The sequence below is a fragment of the Acomys minous genome (assembly GCF_964271855.1).
Source record: "Acomys minous genome assembly, chromosome: 8".
NCBI lineage: Eukaryota > Metazoa > Chordata > Mammalia > Rodentia > Muridae > Acomys > Acomys minous.
Window position 1 is genome coordinate 26,765,775 of NC_140489.1, and position 16,472 is coordinate 26,782,246.

The 16,472-nt window shown below is 44.1% G+C and overlaps 1 protein-coding gene across 2 annotated transcripts in view; it reads left to right on the forward strand.

Moving 5' to 3' along the window:
* STON2 (stonin 2) overlaps positions 1–16,472 on the forward strand; it is a 150,372-nt gene that overhangs the window by 38,274 nt on the left and 95,626 nt on the right. For both annotated transcript variants that reach the window (XM_084791579.1, XM_084791580.1), the window contains exon 3: positions 1,333–1,608. In XM_084791579.1, the coding sequence (XP_084647705.1) occupies positions 1,333–1,608 (276 nt within the window). The remainder of the gene's footprint in view (positions 1–1,332; positions 1,609–16,472) is intronic.

Here is a 16,472-nt window from a genome sequence, read left to right on the forward strand (position 1 = left end):
TAGCTCAGCAGGTAGAAGCTCCTGTTGACAAGCCTCGAAAGCTGTTTTAAAAGTCTCTTATGGTAAAGTGGACACTGTTTGCTAAGTAGCTGGTGAATTTCAGCACATGGATAGCCTTGTGTATATGTATGCTGTACTGTCAAAGGCAAGTTTTCTTTCTCTGTCTTTCTGGACACAAAGTCTCACCCTTAGCCAAGAAGCCATTTTTAATGGATGCTTGCTGGAAAAGGGAAAATCAGTTTTCCCAATGGAATTTCACTAACTATATCAATCATACTCCGTACCCAGGTGTAGTTGGCCAATATAAAACAGACTCTGTGTGCACACAGTTTGTTGTTGTTGTTGTTGTTGTTGTTGTTGTTGTTGTCGTTTCTGTTTGTTTGAGTAAGAAAATTGGGTGGATAGGAACCTTGGGAGGATCTGGGAAGAGTTTTGCAACTAGTGCCTGCAGAGAACTAGTTTGTCCAGAACAGAGTCTGAAATTTGAATTTCTTTAGTGCAGAAGGAAGCTCTACTGTTCAGCCATCGACCCCACCGTCCTGTACGGCTTCTCATCTGTCCCACTCAACCCAGGAATATTTCTTGCCTGACCTCTGTTGCCATTTGAGTTTGTGGCTCTCAGGCTAGGAATAGGTAACTGAGATTGAGGATAATGAACAAGGGCCAGAGAGATGGCTCAGCTGATGAAATGCCAGCTCTGCAAGCCTTGGCCCAGAGTCAGTCTCCAGTACCTGTGGAAAATAGCCAGCAGCACACGATTGAGATAGAGCCAGGCAGATCCCCGGGCTTACTGACCAACTAGTCTATCAAACAGATGAGCTCCAGGTTCAGGGAAAGACCCTGGCGAGGAAGGTGGCGAGCAATTGAGAAAGGCCTCCTGTTATTGACTTCAGCCTCCATGTGTGCACACAGTATGCACTGGCTAGTGTACCCCCTCATGTATACACTGACTACATCACTCCCTAAAGTAGAGAACAATCTAGAAAGACACCTGACATTAACCTTTGGCCTCCACCCCCCACCATCCCAACATGAACACACACACACACACACACATACACACACCATATATATATACACACACACACATAAACAAATACAATAATGGGGAATTTTTTTTTCAATTGTCTTGAATAGTGACTGGGAACAAGTGAGATTACAGGCTTTAAAAGTTCTTAGGGACACATCGTTCCAGCATGGAGATGGATTGGTATAGCCATTTTATCTTCCAGTGAGTCCTGCCCTTCCAATGAGTCATCCCCTTCCCCTTGGAGAGACAGTTCTGGTAGGCATCCTTCCTTGTATGATCGTGGTGTTTGGTGTCTGCTGTAGGGTGCACTGAGGAGCACTTCCCAGGATTGTCATCTTCTTCTGACCGGTCTGAGAGCTCCTCTGCGGAGAATCACGCGGTGGATGAAGGCTCCCAGGACCTCTCCCACTCTGAGCAGGACGACTCCTCTGAGAAGATGGGTCTCATCTCTGAAGCAGCCTCCCCTCCCGGGAGCCCAGTGCAACCCACACCTGATCTGGCCTCAGCCATCAGCAGCTGGGTCCGGTTTGAGGATGACACACCGTGGAGCAACACTTCACCACCTCACCAGGAAACAGGTGAGCTGGGCAGGGCCTTAAGGAGGGCTCTGGTTTGGTTCAGCCTCTGGAAGAGCCTTTTCCTAAAAGGTCCGTAAAACTTCTAGGGTTCCTTTTTTTTGTTTTGTTGTGTTTTCTTTTCTTTTTTCTTTTCCTGAGCTCCAGATCCTAGACACACAGAGGAGAGAGCAAAGATCCCCCACCTCTTTTAACTTCATGACAAGGTTTTGGTTGAAATAAGCACATAAAACAGTGTATGTGTTCTGGGTCATTTTCATAGTCTTAACTCCTGTCCCTCGCTATTGATTTGCCTGCACGAATACTTATATTTTTACCCATCAGGAGTTGGAATCACATTCGCCCTGCTCACCATCTCTAAACAGGGACAAGTTTATACTCAAGACCTTTGGACTCAGAATCCTTGAAGAAGGAGAGAGGGAGATGGTCATAAATGGTAGAGCTCCTGCTTTGTTGCCCTTTGTCAGAAGCTGCACTGTGAAGCTCACAGAAGACAGGGAGTCGGCCCCCATCCCTCCCCACCCCCACCTCACCCTTCACCGCCCCCCCCCACTCCCCACCCTGACTCCCCATGCTCATCTGGCGACCTGACCATTTACTGTGCTCCAGCATAGCAAGAGTGGCTGGGTAATCCTGGCATTGGATTGGTCATTTACAGTAGCCGTAACAAATTACCACAAGCCTGGTGCCTTAAGTAATGTGAGCTTATCACTCACAATTCTGCCCTTCACTGGTCCACCATGTTGTTCTGTTTTGGAGATTCTAGACAAGAGTCTGTTTCCTGGTCCTTCGTAGACTCTATAGACCATCCAAGTTCTTTGGCCTGGGTTCCCTTCCTCCGTCTCCAAAGCCAGAACTGTAGTATTTTTTTGTGCCGTTATGCTGACGGCATTTTAAAGGACTCTTATGGTTATGTTGGGCTCAGATGAATAATTTCTCCATCTCAGTGTCTCAGTCAGTGTTCTGTTGCTGTGAAGAGACACTGTGACCGTGGAAACTCTTACAAAGGAGACCATTTAACTGAGGCTGGCATACGTGTTCAGAGGTTTAGTCCATTATCTTCATGGCGGGAAACATAGTGACACACAGGCAGATAAGGTGCTGGAGCAGTAGTTGAGAGGCAGCAGGAAGGAGAGAGAGACAGAAACAGAGACAGAGACAGAGACAGCAGGAAGGAGAGAGAGAGACAGAGACAGAGACAGACAGACAGACACTGGGCTTGTCTTGAACGCTTGAAACCCCAAATCCCACTCCCACTGACACACTTTCTCCAACAAGGCCACACCTCCAAATCCCTGTCAAATAGTGCTATTCTCTGATGACCAAGCGTCCAAATCTGTGAGCCTATGGGGGCCACTGCTATTCAAACCACCACACTCAAGTTCCTTAATATAATCAGACCTGCTAAATCCCTTTGCCATGTAAGGTAATAAATCCACAGGTCCTGGGGGGATACGAAGGAGGAGATCTTATATGCAGAAGGCAGAGGATATTGGGTTTTTGTCAACTACAGAGTCAGGTTAGTAAAAGGTACGATTGGTAGGTTTTTCTGTTGATGGGTTAAATATTTTGCTAGTTTTACTTTTAAAAATATGATCTGAAGCTAGGCCCAGTTGTACAGCTTGGGGAAGTTCAGTAAGACCCCGTCAAGATAACAAAAAAGCAAAAACAAAACAAAAGCATGTAAAGGGCTGGGTGTGTGGCTCAGTGGTAGAGCATGACCTAGCATTCCCATAGCTCTACAGGCAATCCCCAGTACTGAAACAAAACAAAACAAAACAAAAAATAAGCCAGATCATCCAGTGACCTGAGCGTGCCTGTAGTCTCAGCTAAATGAAAGGTTGACTCGGTGATCACTTGAGCCCAAGACTCTGAGACTAGTTTAGGCAGCCTGGTAGGAACCTGTGGCAGTTTCTGAGCCATCCCCATTAGGCTCAGAAAACTTGGCGTCCCAAGTTTGGTGGAGCTGCTTGGGGTGGAACCTTTAGGAGGGTGCAGCCCTGGAGGAGGAAGTGTCTCAGTGGGGGCAGTGAGTTCATAGCCTCATCCCACTTCCAGTTTGTTCTCTCTCCTCCCTTCATGAGGACGGAAGTGTGATCTTGTGGACTCTGGCTCTGGCTTGGCTAGATGCCATCACCACCAAGACAGATTCTGAGCCTCTCAAACTGTAAGCCAAAATAAGCTTTCTTCCTTAAATTGCCCTTGATGTTGGTATTTTATTACAGCAGCAGCAGCAGCAACAACAACAACAACAACAAAATCCTAACTAATACATACCCATCTTTTAAAAAATGTTTCTTTTTTTCCTTACATGCCTCTATAGCATTAAAAATAATTTCAAGAAAATATAAAAGTTGGTCTGGAGAACCAGCTCAGTCGTTAAGAGCTCTTGCTGCTCTTCCAGAAGATCTGGGTGTGAAGCCAGCACCTCCACTGACAGCTCACACTAGCCTGTAACCCAAGTTCCATGGGAATCTAATGTCCTTTTTCTGGCTTCCTTTTAGGCACTGCATGGATGTGATGCACAGATATACATGCAAACAAAACACCCATACACATAAGGTGAAACTAAGTTGAATTAAAAAAGAAAATACAAACAACAATTCTGCCATATGACAAGTGTTTTCATTTTGACAGAACCTTTGGATGTAGATTTTCATATTTAATCATCAGATTTTCAGTGATTTGCTAGTAATTTGATGCTCAAAGTAGTGTGGATGATGTGACAGATGCAGACTGGTTCCGCCTGGCTGGAGAGTGAGGAAGTGACTCTTACTGAACATCTATCTGACAGTAGGATCTTTAGTTCTCCATGCAGGAAAATCAGGGAACACAGGTGCTATGGTTTGGATGCTGTGTCTCTCCAGGATTCATGTTCAGATCTAATCACCAATGTGTTGGGATTATGGAGTCTTTGGGAGGTGACTAGGTCATCCTGAGGGTGGAACCTTTGTGAATGGGATCACTGGGAGCGTGCACCTCCTCCTATCACAGTGTTTGTCTTTCTGCCATGTAAGGACACCAGCTGCTATCTGCAAAGAATGGTCTCTCACCAGGTCCTAATCGGTGTCTTCATCCTGGCCTTCCCAGCTTCCTGACCTGCGAGGATTAAATTTATAAGTTTATCAGTTACCCAAACCATAGTATCATATGGCAGCAAGAACAGAAAAGCCAATCACCTGAATTGGTACAAAGTGTGGTTATAGAAGGGGTTCCAGCTAGCCCAGGCTAGCCTCTAGCTTTCTATGCAGCACAGGCTGACTAGTCCTGAACTTCTGATCCTCCTGCCTCCAGCTCCAAAAGAGTGAGATTATAGATATGCACCACCAACCAGGGCTGGATTTGTGTTTGTTTATGGTCTGTTTGTTCAATTGGTTGGTTGATTGGTTCAATTTCTCTGTGTATCCCTGGATGTCCTGGAATTTGTTCTGTAGACCAGGCTAGCTTACCTCTTGTTTCATTGTTATGAAGAGACACCATGACCAAGGCAACTTTTATACAGGAAAACATTTAATTGGGGCTGGCTTACAGTTTCAGAGGTTCAGTCCATTATCATCATGGCGGGAAACATGGCAGTGTGCAGGCAGACATGGTGCTGGAGAAGGAGCTGAGAGTTCTACATCTTGATCCAAAAGCAGCAGGAGACTGCCACTGGACGTAGCTTGAGCATTGAAGACCTTAAAGCCTGCCTGCACAGTAACACACTTCCTCCAGCAAGGCCACATCTATTCCAACAAGGCCACACCTCCTAATAGTGCCACTCCCTATGGGCCAGGCAATTCAAACACATGAGTATGTGGGGCCATTACTATTCAAACTACCACAGGCAAGTACCACCACCCCCTGGCTAAGCCTGGCTGATCTTTGTTTTCAGTAAGATTTGTTTGCTGAATTCTGGCTCTCAGTTTTCTCACTATGTCACTTTACTGTTCTTTACATTATCATATAAGGAAGGGATTAGTATTTAGTTTATGTTTCTGTGAGGACACTGGGGCAGGTAGTGGTGAATCCTCAAGATTATAGGCTAAGAAGGATCACCTGGTGTGCTGGCTTCAAGACCTTGGAACAGCCAGAGCTGAGCTGTGGTATTTGCCCCACTCGTCCTTTTACTGTCACTGCCCTCTTCTCCTATAACACACCAGAGGCAAGGGAAGTGAGGGGTAGGGGACAGGGCCAGGAAGTAATTTGCAGGTAGAAATAGTGTCCGTGCCTTTAGGCCATTGATAATAATCAAAGTATCCGGATTCTTTGCCATCTTGTTCAGACCTTACCTTTAGCCTCTAATTGCTCAAAACTATTGCAGGACAGAAGGGCCAACTTGCCTCACTCTTCACCACATACTTCTATAAAAGTAATTTTGAAGATGGCCCAAGCCCATAATCCCCACATTTATGAGCCCAAGGCAGGACATCAGCAGCTCAAAGCTTGCCAGGTGATGTTAGTGCACACCTTTCGTCCCAGCACCCAGGAAGCAGAGGCAGGCAGATCTCTTGAGTTTGAGGCCAGCTTGGTCTACAGAGTGAGTTCCAGGACAGCCAGGGTTGTAACAGAGAAACAAACTACCTCAAAAACCAAAACCAAACCAAAACAAACAAAAAACTATCTTGGGAGTTAGTCTTAATTATGTTGTCTCCATACAACTAAGGATCCTGGGTTGTTATTGACAGTGGTTTTGATTTGTTAAGACCTTATTACTTGAAGCGATAATAACAGCTAGAGTGTCTAGAAGGCATGACCATTGGGCTTGTTCATTGGTACTGTATAGATACAGTGTGTGCTAGTTTATACCTTAACTCCCAGCAAGCTGGAAGGCAGGACCAGAGATTCAAGGTCAGCATCAGCTTTGTGGCAAGCTCAAGGTCTTGCTGGGCTCTGAGAGATACCACCTGAAAAAATAATAATGCAAAAATTCCCTTTAAATATCACACTTTAAAGACAAATTCAGTTAGGAATTGCTAAGACTGCCAGCTTACCTCTGTCATGGCAATAGAGCTTTGCTGACAGCAGCAGGAGGCTAATCTATGGGCCCTAGTTTGCTGTTTTGGTTTGGTTTTTAAGACATCACATTTATAACATGTTACAAAGTGTTAGTTTGACAGCTGAGATTTGTTGTTGTTGTTACCTCTTAAATTGTGCACCCAAGACAGTTATATCACCTGGTGTACTCTAACCCTAGCCCTTCACTAACCTGAAGATGTATTGGTGTCACTAGACGACAAACTAAGAAGTCACAGTTTTCAAATACATGGAAGTCTACTTCTGTCTTGCAGTTTGCTCAGATAACAATAATCTCACCCATTTCCATGTCTGGAAAATTCACTTACTCTGTGGACCTAGAACTCTGCCTCAAGAGGAGCTTAAAAAAAAAAAAAAGACAGACTGAACTATGCATAAGGGTAACCTGGTCCACTAAAACTCCACAGAAAGTGTGAGGTGGTTTAAGAGTAGAGGGTTAGGTGGGCAGTGGTGGTGCATGCCTTTAATCTCAGCACTTAGGAGGCAGAAGCAGGCAGATCTCTGAGTTTGAGGTGGGCCTGGTCTACAGAGTGAGTTCCAGGACAGCCAGAGCTATACAGAAAAGCCGTTTCTCAAAAAAAAAAAAAAAAAAAAAAAAAAGAAAAGAAAAGAAAGAAATAGAAAGAGAAAAAGAAGAGGAAAGAAAGAAGAGAAAAGAAAGGGCTGGAGAGATGACTCAGTGGTTAAGAGCACTGGCTGCTCTTCCTGAGGACCAAAGTTCAATTCCCAGCACCTACTTGGCAGCTCACAACTGTGTGTAACTCCAGTTTCAGAGCTTCTGACACCTTCACAAACACAGACATGTAGGCAAAACACCAATGCCCATTAAAAAAAAAAAACTAAATAGTTTTAAAGAAAGAAAAGGGCAGACTTGGTGGTTCATGCTTGTAATCCCAGCACTCTGGGAGGCAGAGGCAGGCAGATCTCTGTGAGTTCAAAGCCAGCCTGGTTTACAAAGTGAGTTCAGGATAGCCAGGGCTACACAGAGAAGCCCTGTGTCAAAAAATAAACAAATGAACAAAATCCAAGAAAACAAAGAAAGGAAAAGAAATCCAATAGCCAAATTCTAAACCTGCCAGTGTCACATTTGACACATGAGAGACCGTTCTAAAATAAAAGTCCGCAGGATTCATTCTTATCACCCAAACCATCCTCTTCCACACGGGCCTCCTTCCCTTCGGCTTCCACCCTTGGACCGTATTCAACAACAGGAAGGATGGCTGGTAGAGTTCAAGCCAAATGGAAAGTAAAAGAAATTGGCCTCCAGTTCACTCAGCGTGGATAACACACCGTGGACATTCCGTTCCATGGGTTAGACGGTTGTTCACTCTGGAAGCTGGTGGGCAGCTCAGATTTGCACTTAGATGGAAAGCAGGCAATCAATGTCATGTTAACAGTCCTGTGAGTGTACCTGCAGGATTCGCACAGAAATAGCCCCCAAGAAAGAAAGAAAGAAAAGAAAGAATGAAAGAAAGAAAGAAAGAAAGAGAAAGAAAGTAAGTCTCCTCCTTTCATAATGATGGAGGCATTGTGACACTCCGGCACTTGCAGCCTGCTCCATTCTTTTGGTAGCACTGAATTTTATGATCTGCTAGACTGAATCACAGCACAAAGGCAGCAGGTTCTATACCTTAAGCCTGTAAATGTTGTCTTATTTGGAGAAGAGGCCCTAGCAGATGTAACTCAAAGGTTTCAAGAGGGGGAGACCAAGGGCCCTAAAGACAGAGTGGAGAAGATGGAGCAGGGGACATGAAGATGCTGGCCTTAAAGACAATAGTGATGAAAACCCAGCCGAGGGCTGCCAACATCCACCAGAGGCCAGATGGGCAAGGAAGACAGTCTTCCCTAAGCTTTGGAGGGATAGTGGCCCTGCTAACATGGTCATTAAAACAGGGTTTCTGATTTCTGACCTCCAGCCTCTATAACCATCTGAAAATAAATTAATATTATTTTAAACTATTGAGTTTGTGGTAATTTGTTACAGCAACCACAGGAAACTAATCCACTAAGCTTCACATTCCTAAAAGGAAGCACTTGCATGAGCCTGAGAATGAGTCAGAACCGGCCAGGGAGATCAGGGAGATCGGTGACAGCACAAGCTGTCAAGGTTCTGAGTGCTTTCCCAGCCCTCCATCGCTTATTCACTTAAGCACTTCCTCTCTGCAGTTCTGCTAGATGTGGGCACCAAAGACACGGGGTAATGCTCAGAATTTAACAGAAAGCCATTCAGCTTCCTCCTGAGTCTTCTGGTAGGAACCCGGAGCCAGCTTGTGCCCTGTGGTTTCTCCTGCCCATTTCCGGTTGGTAATCAACCGCGTGTATTTCCATGCGTGTCTCCCAACTCCTTTGTGTCCTTATGTTGTTATCATGGCTAATGTTTTACATTTCATGGAAGCTGAGAACTTGGATTTGTCTCTGAGGAAGTAGAGGAAGAGGTGAGTGTTGGGAGACATCTTTTTCTTGTTGTTCAAGAGCTTCCTTTTACAGCCAGGCCCAGCTGTTATCAATTGTGAAGGATTAAACAAAAATTCAAAGCCCTCTCCTTTGCCCATTACCAATTACTTCTGGGCTTCTCCAGAGTTCTTACTCATTTTGCACTGGACCAGTAGTGACTGCTTCGAGAGTTCATAGGTAGGCTGTCAGCATACAGATAATCAATGGCTAGCTTATGCTTCTCAGGGTCATTTGACAGCATAGAAATGTTTTCTTTGTCTAATTCTCAACTATCTACTTAAGAAATGTTTTTTCTCAAGTCATTGGTTTCTATTATCCAGATTCTGAGTCTTGTAATTCAACTGTAGATTCAAAAAAAAAAAAAAAGGACCTTAACATTCATATTTATTGTTATTAGTTAGTAGTAGTGGTGGTGGTGGTAGTGGCAGTGAGAGTAGTAGTAGGAGGAAGAGGAGTTGGTGTGTGTGTGTGTGTGTGTGTGTGTGGCACACAAGTACCACCGCCCATGTATAGAGGTTAAGAAACATCCTTCAGAAGGAGAGTTAGTACTGTTCTACTGTGATTTATGAGTCTTGAACCCTGGTCATCAGGCTTGCACATGCTTTTTACCTGTTGGGCCATCTCACTGGCCCGCAAGTAAACTCTTTTTTTTTTCAGGCTAGGAAATACATAAATGAAACGGAGAGACTGTAGAGATGGTTTAGTGATTAAGAGCAGTGTCTGCTCTTCCAGAGGACCTGAGTTCAATTCCCAGCACCCACACGGTGGCTCACAGCTGCTTGTAATTCCAGTTCCAGGGGAGCCCGATATCCTCTTCTGGCCTCCGTGGACTCTGCAATTAAGTGATACATAAGTATGCGTGCAGGCAAAACACACATGGGAATTGGAACAAGGACAATGTTTGATATCTATATTATACATAAAAAATTGCATTTCTGGTGAATGTGGAGTATGAAGAACTAGCTCACCATGCAGATGGTGAAGGTCAGCCATAGAGAAGGACCTAGGGAAAGTAATTTTGATTGCTTTGTTTTAGCCTATTTTCCAGTCGGATCAGTAATATGTAGTCAATTTATTCTTCATGTCGTATTTGGTGGTACCAGATCCTCAAGACTGTAGAATAAGATGTCTCTGAGCCAAGGGGTAATGTTTGTGTTAGAACCTCTGCCACAGTACTTCACTGCGGACATTGAATCCTGGGGTCTTGGCCTAAGAGAATTTGGTGGGAGGATGAGGGAAAGAAATGATCCCGATGGAGTCATTCCTAACAGTTATATATTCCTGCCGGCTGCTTAACAGCTGAACATTGTGGCTTGCCAAGGGGAGCTGCAAAAGCAAGGGGAGGAGACACACCAGGGGAAATGCTATCTAGTGGACCCCTTTCCTTTCCTTGGTTCTTTGAAGTCTTTTTTGGCAGTGGAGAGAAAGAAACAAAAGATCCCCACCTAAAAGAGAAGCCAAGGGGCCTTGGACTCCAGCCTGGAAAAAGAATGTACTGATTGCCCTAATTAAAATGCAAGGAAGCTGTAAGCACAGTGGCCTTTGGGACAAAGACAGTCCTTAATGGTAGGCCTTCTTTTTTTTTTTTTTTTTTTTTTTTTTTTGACATTGAAATGTCCGGAGCCTTGCCCTGAGGAGTTAGAGAAGCCAGGTTGTTGTTAGCTCACCTTGATGACCAGGTCACTTATTTTATTGGGCACTAAAGCAAATCAAGGGTGGCTGGAGAGCTAGGAGCAGCACCTGATGTGGAAACACTCCCGAAATGCTTAAATCCATCAATGGAACGACCTTCTCTTAGAGTTTTAACTAGGGCAGGAGTTGAATAAAATCCCCTTGTGGCTGGCCTACAAAAGAGAGAGACGAATTATTTCCTCTAGAAAAAAACATGATGGAGCCTGCCTAGCATGTATATGGCCCTAGGCTCTGTCCCCAACACTGCAATAAACAAATACAAAAGAGAAAAGCTCTTTTATTACCATACACAGATGAAAGAGAGAGAGCTGGCATTCAATTCCTTGGATGTGAGATTTGAGGACACTAGAAGGGAGAGGACCAATGAGATGATTCCCCTTGACATAATTCCATGACAGCCCTAAAATGTGATAAAGGCCAGGTATAAGGTTCATCTCTGACTTAATGAGACTGTTTTGAGTTGGGCCATTTTGGTCAATGTTTGGTGTCAGAATTTTAGGCGCCGAATACATGAGACTCCGTTGTCACAGAACACTGTTCACATCTCAGCTTGTATATGTGCTGTGCTCTAGCTCCAGATTGTCTGTTGTCTATTGTCCTCTGCTGACACAGGCACTGGACACACTTGTGGAGCACATGCGTATACACAGAAAAAGGAAAATAGAATAAAATTCTTAAAGAATTTAACTGAAAACTTGTTTACTGAGCCATCGGCTTGCTGCTCAGACATTCTGCTAAATTACGAGAAAAACCAAGGGGGTAAAACAAATAAGCAAAGAAACGTCTAGAAAATCTGTTCAAACTAAAATTGAGTCTCCCTATTGTTTCTTTAAAGAGAAGGCTTTTGAGAGTAAAACAAAAGCCAGCATTTGTTCACATTGAGCTCTAGTGTTCCCAACTTGGTGTAGCTACCAAAAGTTTGACTATATGGGCTTCATTTGGCTCAAAATTCCATGCAAAGAATGCAGCAGTCAGCTTACCTACCACCTACAATCTTCATAAAGAGTCTTTCTGAGCCAAAATCAATTTCACCCATGTGCAAAGTGCATGTACGTGTTGACTGTCTTTCAGAATGCTGACAGATTGACTGAAAGACCAGAGGTCACCCTCAAATTTTCAGAAAGAGGATATGATGGCACTGTTATCAGCAGAGACTTCCTGCTCCCTCATTATTCCCTATGCTGACCTTCCTCCATGGATATGGCATTTCTTCTGCTGGAACCGGGGCTGAATTGAACCCGTTATGCAGATACTGCAGGATATGCATAATTAAAAACATTTCTCAAAACCCTTTCATTTCCGGAACATTTGTCCCACAGCCCAAACAAAAACACTAATACCCCCTTATCCATCATCCTATGTCCTTCCCTAGAAGCTTCGGCTGAGGCCTTCCCATTGTGTCTGGGGAAGCTAATTATTTGAGGCCAGAGAAAGAGCCATTTGTTTGGGGGTGGGGAGGGGGTGAGAGATGATGTCAGCCATGTAAGAAAGAGGCAAGAGAGATTTCATCTTGAAGAGGAGCCCAGTCGTTCATTCTGGCTCCCGGGGGTGGGTGGTGGGTAGGGGTGACTATGTAGGCATGCATATGCATTTGCCTTCTCAACAGAGGCAGGCTTATTTCTTAGTACCTTGAATTGTTCTTTGCCTCTAGATGCAATTGATGACCTTTCCAGAGGATGTACCCAGGAATACATTTCAATAGTGTGCTCTGCCCCTCTCTCACCACTTGGCCGCCCTTGCTGTTTCAGACACTTACAAAGCTGCTAATCCACGCCTGTTCCCTCTGCCCAGAGGCTCTTCCTCCAGTGTTTCACTCAAAATTCTCCATAAGTGTGGCCTCCTCAGGGAGGCTTAGAGCATTCCACACCCCACCCTCAATCTAGCTTTTCCCTGGAAACTCACCAATTGGATGTGGTCATCTATTTATCCCTTTACTCTCTTGCTATTGAGTTAGTTTCTTGATGAAGTGCAGCTATGGTTGTTAAGAAACAGTGGCTTGGCTTGGCTTTACTTTGTGCCAGGTCACATGCAGCCCAGCCTAGCTTCGAACTCACTATATAGTCAAAGATGGTCTTGAACCCCTCATCTTCCTGCCTCCACTCCCCCAGTGCTGGGATTACAGGTACCCAGTTTATATGATACTGGAATTGAACCCAGAGCTTTGTGTGTGTTAGGCAAGGACCCAACCAACAGAGCTACACCCCCAGCCTAATAAACAGCTTTGAGATACCTGTAAGCAAAGGCATTGAGAGAATGGTCTGAGGAAAGAGACAGTATGCACCCAAGACATGGGTAGCAGGCTTCTCAAGAGAAGATGGGTGTACTCTGCTTGATTCCTGTCTCTCTACCCAACAGAACAAAGAGAACGTCATCTCTCTAATTTATCCTCTATCCCAGAATGTGGCATGTGCCTACTTAGCCCCTAAGTTTGTTGTATGAAGACAGGAGAAGTGTGTATGGAACCTACTATCTGAATGACTGCAGTGATGGGGCTAATGAGCCTGTTAGGTAGGTAGACCAGAGAGATGACTTCCTTAGTGAAGTCAGGCATCGTTGTTGTCATTGTTATCACCAGCATTATCAGCAGCACCATTGTAGCTGCCACTGTGATTCTCCTCCACCCGCCCTCCCTGTAAAAGAAACTTTCTTTTCCTGGCTCAGTTGTTCTCTGGGAGGCTTACTGCCTCATTGTGCTGACCTGGACCTCCGTATCATCTAATCTAGATGCCCAGCTCCCTGCCAGTGAGCTGGTCTCCATTCCAGCGAGCCAGCCTTCTTACCCATTATTGATGAGCTATTTACCTTTATCATCAATTTCATTAGGTAGCGTAGGTGCATAATTAAGCATTTTCTGTTCTCTTAGTTCGTCTGGCTCTTGCATCTCTAGTCTTTGTAGTATGATAGCTGATTTTTCTTGTATCTTTTCAACCTTTTTTTGAGAGGAAAAATATAAATATTGCACTTGACATAGAGGGGGGTTTGCTCCAGTGGTCACGATTGCAATGAGTACTGCACTGGCTTTTTCATGCAACAATTCTATATCCTCAACTCCTACCCTTGTTCTCAGGGGATCCGAAATGGAGTTTCCCATCTTTAATGCAGGAAAAGTTTGTCTATATAATTTAAATTGACTTTTAGGGTAGCTTACTATGATTCACTGTCTGAGAGGCTCCTGTGTCATTCCTTGCTCTGGGCTCAAGGCTCCCACTACTCCAAGGTCTCCTGATTCTCTCTGAGCATCCAGCTGAACTCTGAAGAACTGAATCTTCCTCTGGAGATGATCCCAGGTGAATTTCTCCTCAGTGGTTTTCTGTTAGATGTCCTCTGCCTCTGGGCTTTCTTCTTATTCCATCTTGTTGAGTTTTCTTAAAGTAACTTTTATTCTCCTTGCACAATTGTCATCTGGGAGGCTTACTGTCCCCTTCTGCTAACCTAGGCCTAGGTCTGGAAGCTTCTGGCCTCTGTACAATCTAATCTAGGCCTAGAATTTTGTCAGCCTCTGAGACTTAATGCTTAATAAGCTCGTCCTTGCTCTTTCTTTGCTCTGGGCTGGCTGGTTCAACTCAGCTGTTCTGGCTCAAACTCTTTCTCCCAGCTGACTTATTTAACCTGGCTTCTCTTTTGCCCCAGAATTGCTCTGCTTGGCTTCAAACTAAATCAGCAATCTGCTCTAATCTTCTGGCTTCTTCTCATTTTCTGGCTTATTCCATCTTTCCCTGAGTTCTCTCTCTGCAACCTCTCTGTTATTGTCCTGGTAACACTGCCTCCTCTCTCTGTAAAACTGCCTCTTAAGTAGCTTCTCTTTCCTTTCTCTTCTCCTGAGAGTTGGGCATATCCTATTCTGTCAAATCTTCTCTGATTTGTCACCTTTTCTGCCATTCAATTAGACATTACTTTCAAATATGGGTGTTTCTTCCTACAAACTAACTTTACCTTCGTTTGGGATTAAAGGCACATATCAGCATGCCTGGATCTAAGCTTTTCTTTTCCTGATATTTGCTCTATACTAGACTGGCCTTGAACTCAGATCTGTTTGCCTCTTGTCTTCTGGAATAAAAGCATGCTTATAGTCCAGCTGGATCATACAGACCTAGAAGATCTTTGGATGTGATCTCTTGCCAGCACAGCCATGTTCTGAATAACATTCCTCTACACTTCTCCACCTCCTTTTTTCTTCCTTCTCCTCTTTTTTTCTTCTTCAACAAAATAGGCAAGGCAATTATGCCAACCTGTTGTTTTCATGCCCTGACTTACTCGTTGGTTCATAATTTTCCATAATCATATACTCAACATGTACGTGTACTTACATATACACATATATAACCACACATATACTCTACACACATAGGTATATATGCGTATGTATACATATATAGTAACACATGTACACTCATACTTAACATATGCACATAACAAGGTAACATGCTTACATATATATGCATATATACAAACACATCCAGAGACATACCTAAACATATTTTTGTGGAGGATGCCTTTAAAAGAAAGTATACTTAAAATGATCTCCTGTAATTTATTTTATTTATTGTCCTGAAAGGTACTATCAGACCATAGGAAAAGGGAAAGGGTTTTAAAGGTGAATTTTCCAATATCTTTAAACATTAAAATATTAAAATTCTAATATTCTCTCCTAGAGAATACACTAGCTCATTGAGCAGAATTTGTAGTCTCTCTTAGCTTCTCTGGAACACAAAAGAGAATATACCACCTAAGCATGCGTCAATTAAGTCACGCATTCATCTAAAAAATATTTAGGTGTTGGGAATACCATTATGAGACAACAGGGCACAGTAGTCCCTGTTCTCTCTCAGTTGTAGTTACCTAACAACTGGGCAATCTGTTACTAATGGGATATAGTAGTATCAATGTAGTTGGCCCAATCCACCAAGGGCCAGAAAGGAGAAAAAGACAATTATTGTGTCAAGTGTATTAGCTGGCAACTTATAAATGTATTAATATTTAACCATCATTGCTTCTGGCATTCTCTGTAAGTCACTAAATAAGGTACAGCCAGTATTCCTGTCCTATGAAGCACACACTCTGCTAAGGAACCAAACCAAAACCAGGACAGAGGTGTAGATAGAGAAACCTGTGTTAAGTAGTGTTTTAAGTTGGAAAGGGAGAAACGCGGCAAAAGAAGGGCATGTGGCAGGGAGGCTGTGCCATCTTTATGAGGCCAAAGAGTTATGTTTTGGGAAGAGAATATGAGCGAAGACCTAAGGGAAGTGAAGGACGGAGTGCTGCTGAACCGGTGGGAGACTGACCTTGCAGAAACAACTGCCTGGAAGGGTAGCTGAGCGCTGTGCCAGGAGCTGAAGGAACGTGAGAGAAGAGACAACACTGAGGCAGCGAGTCACAGAGCTTCCAGCATGTAGGTCTGTGGACAGGATGATGATGATTCTGACTAATTGTGTCAGAGATAGAAGCCACTGAAGGCTTTGGAAAAGAGACATGACTCAATAAGTAGGCTATTAAAGTGCTGGCTTCAGCAGCTGTGATCATCCAAATAAGAACTGCATAACCTTGGGTTCCTCAACAACCTGTCATAGGAGGAGGGGAGGACTCACCTCTCCCTGCGGCTCTGTAATGCTGTTGATGGAGACGGGAGAGACATTTTCTTTAGTGGTGAGTGTAACCACTGGTGAGGTGGCCATGCTCCTGTAAGCAAGCCCTCACCCATACTCCTA